Consider the following 7,557-nt stretch of genomic DNA (forward strand, 5'->3'; position numbering starts at 1 on the left):
GCTTGGAGAAGGAGATGGAGTTCTTGCACTTTGCACTTCACACAATGAGTATGTGTGTGTGTGTGTGTGTGTGTGTGTGTGTGTGTGGGCGATTATACCCCTCAAGCTAGGCCCTCCTTGCTTTGGTCGACCCCCTCTTCTACCATTAGCATGCACCTGATTGGACCCCTCTAGCCTGGCCAATCACATTCTTAGTGCATATCAAGCAACAAGGGTAGCATTAGGACAAGTGTCCTTCTCCCCCTTTTGAGAGAGAGGACTTGATAAATGCATAAACAATTAGTTAAACTAACTCAATTATCATTGGACCCCTTGGGAGATCAACCAATAGGATTTAGGCACACAATGAGGGAAAAATGAAGAGGAGCTTGACAAGTGTCCTTGTTGCTTTCTTTATACCAAGCTTGCCTAGTGTGAGGGTGTGTGTTCACTCTCTCTACTCCTACAAAGAGGGCTCGCCCCCTCAAGAGTAGGGATGTGCTTTGACTTTTTGAACACCTCAGCCCCTCAAGCACCTTAGTCATGGAGCACCTTAGCAGCTAATTCATTAAGAATCTCAAGCAGCTCAAGCACCTTAGTCACAACAAGCACCTCAAGCTTGGGCCAAGTTTCCACCTCAAGCATAGACCCAGCTTGCCTAAGATCAAAGGACTTTTAATAACCATTGGAGGTATTTAATGAGGCTAACCCTAAGGTCTTTAAGCTCCATTAGCTATCCTTTCTCTTTGACAGATCATCTCTCATTTGGACCCCTTTAACACTAGTCCTATAATTGGACACTCAAGTGTCCTGTGAACACATGAGTTTCGTCCTTTTTTTTAATGCATGCTTACGCCAATTTTCTCATAAAACAAAATGTATGTTTAGAGTATGACTCCAAAAATATCGTTTGGTTTGGGTCAACAAATCGTGCGTGCTAGTGGTTAAAATCTCAAGATCTATGTGCTCCTGTTTTTCATCGGTAACGTTCCATGGCTATGGAAATCCTACCTTGGGGCTGGAATGATTCCTGCCATTGGATCTCCATGGCAAAGGAACGCTCAAGATCTTTGGATCTTAGAATCCTTGTAAGTGAGTGCATAACCTTATCATAGTCGATTTCAAAATTCTCCAGCGAAACCAAAAAATAGGCCGAAACCTGCAACGTTGTATACAGGAAAACCAGGGCTCACGTTTTCTGCTCTGAGTGTCGCGCTCGCCCACACACATTGCTCCACGCCACGGCGACCTCTTCCTTGCTCACCGGGCTGCCTTTCAACGCATTTTTCCGCAGTTTAGAAGGACGAGAGCTCTTGTACCCTACCATGGGATTTGGTGTTGAATGGGCAAAAGAGGCTCACCCTCTTGATTGGGAGACCAAGCAGTACAAGGGCAAGATTGTGCCGTATAACTAACGCAAAGGGCTGTTCAAATGCATTTTTGATGGTGATGAGACCGCCTACATGTTGTTATGGGAGTCTATACGCATGTACATTGTATCTGAGGAAGAAACCATGCTCGATATGCATAATGATACTGCATTTTATGTTGATGATGATCTCTCCTTGGCCGAATTTTTGGCATGTCAAAAGAGGGAAAATCGGAGATCCAATGTATTGCCTTGTGTGGAAATAGAGGTTTTCCTTGATGCAATTGATACGGATTGTGATGATGCTCATTTGATGTAGGTTATGGACACTACGGATGATGCACTTACTATGAATGCATTGTCTACACATGTGGAAGAAACGAATGAGGAAGCCCCTTTCTTGTCTACATTTGCTTCTATTGCAACTATGCCTCTTGTAGGAGTGTCTGGTGCACCTCCTATGACATGTAAGAGAGGTCGACCTCCAAAGCCTGTCATCATGGGTAGAGGACGGCCAAAGGCCCAAGATGCTGATTTGATTTGTGATGGAAGTTCTAATAATGTGAATGTGGACACTCATGATGCATTCAGAAAGGCTCACAGGAATCATGCAAGAAGAATTCATGATGCTAATGGAGATGTAGAGAGTAGTCATGCTCGTGGCAAGGGCTACAAGATTCTCAAAAAGCGTGGAAAAGTGAAAAATATGCATGTCAAGAAAGGTCGCAAATCAAGTGTGCATGAAGAAGGTGATTCTTGTGATGAGCATGGATCTGTGGGAGAAGAAGATGAATGCGAGGATGAGCTTTTGGAGGCCGAAGGGCCGGTCTTGCCCAACAGTGATGATGAGTCTGATTGGTCTAATGTGACTATTCCTTCATGGAAGAGTGGTGATAAGATGCATGTGGAACCTGATGGTACATTCAAAGTGCTTCCCACATTTGTAGACATTGGAGGTCCAAACTTGGGACAAGTACAAAAAGAGCTCACAGAAATTCAGCTTTTTCTAGCTTTGTTTCCATTAGACTTGATTGATATGATTGTGGGTGAGACAAATAGATATGCATTGGAAAAGCAAGAACAAGTCTTATGTAAGTATGGCTCCACAAGAAGGTGGAAGGACCTTGATAGACACTCTTTTCTGCGATTTATTGTTGTTTATCTTGGCATGGCTTTGCAGTATATGCTAGACAAGAATTATTATTGGAAAGGGGAAACTTACGGTGTCATGCATTATTCGAACTATGCTGAGAAAATGGGGCAAACTGAGTATCAGAAAATAAAGTGTTTCTTGCATGTAAAAGATAACTCTCAAAGTCCACTTCTTAGAGGAATGCGAGAGCATAAGTTGTGGCAAGTCTTGCCATTAGAGGAAAGGTTGAAAGCAATGTTTCAATTGCACTTCAATTGTGGACAAAATGTGACTGTTGATGAGAGGATTATACCGTCTAAATGTAAGTTGAATCCATGCAGGGTATATAATCCAAAGAAGCCTCACAAGTTTGGGATTCCGTTATGGAACTTATGCGATTCTGAGACTGGGTATGGGTGTATGGCAAATTTCCTTGTGCAGAGCTTTCATATAATATTGTATCTATGCTTGCAAAAGATTTGAAACAGAAAGGTCATCATGTATTCTTTGATAGGTGGTTTACATTAGTCAATCTCTTGGTGCATTTGACCGAACAAGGGCATGGTGGTACAGGTACTTACATGACTAACAGGAAGAACTTTCCGGATTTGCAATTGCTATATATTGAGGAGTTTTACCAAGCACCAAGAAAACTTTACCGAGCGAACAAAAAAACCGAGCGATATCCAGACGCGTGAGAGAGAGAGAGAGAGAGAGAGAGAGAGAGAGAGAGAGAGAGAGAGAGAGAGAGAGAGAGAGAGAGAGAGAGACCGCAGCGAGTAAAACTTTGGTCAAATTAAATACAAAACATGATACTTTTGCATGAATCACTCATCATGATATCACAAGAGAAGGAATTATTTGTTGCCATTCTCAAGTCATCAGCAATAATTTAGTGAACACTGATATCATTTTTGAACAAAAAATTAATTATAACATTTGGTTTCATCAAGTACAAAACATGATACTTTAGCATGAATCGCACTCATCATCCATGAAGGCATGTCTTTTATTTGGCTTGTCGGAGGTTTGAACATTGTATCGTGGATCTCGCACCACCTTTTTAGCCTCAGCCTCAATGTACACTGGCAAGGCACTTCAATTAAGCAAAAAATGAACACATCAAAGCAAATAAATGAACTTTGAATAGTGCAAACGAAGATTTTTCAAAATCATTTAAAACCGCATCAATAGCCACCTAACTATTGTCAAATATTGCCATGAGCATACATAGCTTGAAAAAGCAAAATCTAAGTAAGGAGAGGCACTTAAAAAATAACATGTCCATGAACAAAAGAAATGAAATGCTCACAAATTATCAAATGGGTTCTCAGCGGGAGGTCTATTCTCCTCATCCACATCTGCAGAAGTTGAGGCCTCATGTCTGTCTTGTCCTCTAGATTGGGGATGAAGTAAAGATGACACATATGTCGAGATCAAAGTATCATCACTATCCAATGCTGCACAAGCACGTCCTAAAGAGAGACATGATTTGAGAACAGGATCAGTCCCACAACCAAACTCCAAACAAAGGCCCTTTGGCCTACATAAGAGCTCAACAAGACTAGCAATGAAGTAAGAGCTACGTTGCATGCATCCTCACCATGCAAGTCCAGAATCCATGACTGCGTAAGCGGACTCTGGCAAGTAGTGTCGCATGATGGTATCTGTAGGAGTCATGCCCATTGCACGAAACAATGACATACTCTCATCAAGGTAAACCGGAGGTGGTGCACCTTGCCTATGAATGAAGAATAGCATTGAACTATCACACTGCAAAGAAACATGACAAACACTTAGAATGTTATAGTTTAATCATTACATACACTAGGCACAAAAGAAAAAAAAATCAACCTCTTGATGATCTCCACCCACATCCATAAATCCGTAAGATGAATGATGAATAACAATCACTCGACGATGAATAACCATGTTAGATGCTCTACTCATCTTCTCAATCCAATGAAGAGTATCACCTACCATATAGAAATATGATTTTCAACAAATGCAAATAAAGCAACAATAAGGTTTGCTTAGTATAGAAGATATTGATACCTGCAATAGATCCCAAAAAAACAAGCCATCCAGAATCTGCCAATGTACTGTGCGTCAAATGAATGGCGGCTCTCACATTCTCCTCAGTGCAAGTATCCCACGGAGGTTGTGAGGGTGTAGAATGTAGGACACCTCCAAAAGGCAAGTCAAGAAACACAAAATCAGCAGCCCATGGAACGAGCCTACCATCTCTCCTGTATCCACCAGCATCTGTAGACCGGACTCTGACCATATGCTCGTGTAGGGGCATCCATATCAATGACTGCACACCAAAATGAAACTCACGTGCAATGGTAATATAATCCCCTGATATAGCTAAACATCTATGATCTCTCGGTGCCTATAGAACAGACTGCTCTCTAGGGAAAACAAATCGCACTGAATGATGCAAGCTTTGTGTGCCAATAGCATCTGTCAGTTATAAACAATGAGATCACCAAACCATGGGTACATTTTCATAACATAGTGCAATAAAAAAACAATAACAAGATCAACAATCCTTTGTGAGTTAAGAAAACTATATTATTTATGGACACACCTCTCATGTCAAGATCCTCCTCTACCTCGTGTTACTTCCCCTTATGTTTTGGTAGAGAAGCTATCAAGGAACACAACGAAGTGAAGATATTAGTGAGCCATAGCAAAAAGATCAATAAAAGTACATGCTCACACATGTCATAAGATTAGTTAACCTTTTCTTTTATGCTCACACCTGTCATTTCTGTTGCAACGATTGTCTCATGTTGTTCCCTGTATCTTTAGGGAGCGAAGCTGTCAAGAATACATTAATCATGCTCAATAACCATGCACAAAATTCAACAAAGACTGTGTTATATCTCACAAAACATAGACAAAGTCATTAAAGAGACTCACATGCATGAACGGATCTATTATCATGTATGGTCTCACTCCTTGCATTTGCATCAGATGTGTCAACAGCTGTAGAAGGATTTGAAGTCCTTTGTGCATCGTGGATCTCTCTCTCACGACCCAACACATAATTTTGATCCATGTCTATCCACCAAGGACAGTGATATAGCTCCCATTGTGATCGATGATGCATAGTGGGAGGATACATGCTATCCTCACTATCAACACGGACCCAAGATCGAGCAAGCAAAGGAATGCCTAGAATGTGTTGTTTCTCCAACAAATGATAGAAGTATCTAACAAAAAATATATAGCAAACTTTTAAATTATCACAATGAAACTCACAAAATACAAAATAAAGTTACATTTTAGTGACCACTACCTATATAGCAGTCTTTGTGAAGCCATTCGATAGTAGTCGATCTTCTTAAGAGCTTGCAACTCAACATCACTATTTCTGCCCTCCAAAGACACCTCTAATGGAAACATGAATTTACGAGCCTCTACTATCATCTCTCCATAGTAAAGCTCCAATGTAGCTGCTGGAGGAATTGTGATTCCATCCGGCACATCCACGTAGTCAAGCAAAAGTATCTCAGCACCATCAAGCACTCTTTGTATAGCACCCTCTCTTTTCAACCAACTATAACAATCAAGTGATATAATTTATGAAAAGATAAATTATAAAAGAAGCAATTAAAGATAGAAACCCAAACTCGTGTTACCTACCTACAGAATCTATGGTCACCTCGAGTCAATCCGTAAGCCGCTCGTGTAATCTTGCTGGACTCCAGCAATGATAACCATAAGATCTTATTTTTCATTTTTGCATCATGAAGAGCAATTAAATTAAGCTTCTCTAATGTCGCCCAACTCTCTTTGCCCCATTTCAAACTCATTACTTTATCAAACCACTCTTTACCATGTCGAGGATCAACAATATTCAAAATCTGTCACATAAATTTCATTAAAAAAAGCACTTAAAAACAAACAATGCAACCTAGTTAAAAGAACCATACCTTTCCAATACGATCCCCATATTTGATGTACAAGTCTCCGATTATTTGTTTCTCTTCTTGTTTCAGATCTTGTGGCGATAGAGTATCTTTCTTGCTCTCTATCTTACTTTGGAGCTCCTTTGACATTTGAACCTTTCAATAAGTATTCAATAAAAACATTAAAATCACAAAGAAAATATACTTAAATTCAAGAATGTAGTACACTTACATCAAATAACAAACGAGCAAGATATCTCCGTGTAAGACGATGCCAAGGCTCTTCCCCTTTTGTTCCTCTTTTTCGGAGAGTGTCAATCAGTTTCTGATCTGCCTCTGGTAGTGCACGGAGATAATCTTCATGATCGGCCGCACAAATATTTGAGCAATTGACAAGTTCATCTCTCAAGTGAGAGGTAACCAAAGCATGTGTGTTCATGCTACAGAAATGAATAATTTTTTCTTAAAGAAGTGCCAAAATAATATAAATACATCAAACAATGCACTTAATTTAGCATTTTACTTACAAGTTCATTCTTTGAAGACTAGTCAACAATGCAATCTCTGACACCTTTGTAGTATCAATTATTGTACATAAAACTCTACAATGCCTCTCTTTGTTAGTAGAGTACATTTCATTAATGGCTTCTCGCCAAGCAACTGTTCGATGATTCCCTTCCCACACATAGAACATTTTTTGGGCAAGGGATTCAAATTATGGATGTGAAGCTACCTCTTCTTCAAACTCTATATTGACTTGTTTCCATATTGGATCCCATCCATCAATAATAGCATCTTACAAAAAAAAGACATACATTTACTTATGATCATCAAAAGAAATGAAGAAAGGTAAAAATAAGAAAGCATACCCGTGACTAGAGTTTCTTCCATTTGACATGTAGACAATGAAACTATAAATACACCCTTCTCTTTGATGTAGCCTTCTCTGGCAAATGCAGACCTCAAGCCACTTACATCTGGCCTTAAACCACGAACTTTAGCATGAGGTATAAGCGTGCAAAGAGGTATGGGAGGACATTCAAAGCAACTAAAAACTCTTGTTTTACTTAGAATGTCCTCTCCTCGATCCAAGTGCAATGTGCTATCATCCTCATCTGCAACACTTGGACGTATTTCCGGTCTCATTCTAAATGGCA

The 7,557-nt window shown here is 40.0% G+C and overlaps 1 protein-coding gene across 1 annotated transcript; it reads left to right on the forward strand.

The window, feature by feature from the left end:
• Positions 1–1,107: 1,107 nt before the first annotated feature.
• LOC147435704 (uncharacterized) lies at positions 1,108–3,250 on the forward strand. The gene has a single exon (XM_086488018.1). It carries the CDS (start codon positions 1,671–1,673, stop codon positions 2,961–2,963), a length of 1,293 nt encoding a protein of 430 aa, XP_086344144.1. The 5' UTR covers positions 1,108–1,670; the 3' UTR covers positions 2,964–3,250.
• The last annotated feature ends 4,307 nt before the right edge of the window (positions 3,251–7,557 follow it).

This window comes from Adiantum capillus-veneris, chromosome 18 (assembly GCF_014529385.1).
Source record: "Adiantum capillus-veneris isolate H3 chromosome 18, ASM1452938v2, whole genome shotgun sequence".
In the NCBI taxonomy this organism is placed as follows: Eukaryota; Viridiplantae; Streptophyta; class Polypodiopsida; order Polypodiales; family Pteridaceae; genus Adiantum; species Adiantum capillus-veneris.

Excerpts from the sequence above, each read along its gene's own strand:
- LOC147435704 (XM_086488018.1), top strand. The coding sequence starts at position 1,671 with ATGGACACTACGGATGATGCACTTACTATGAATGCATTGTCTACACAT.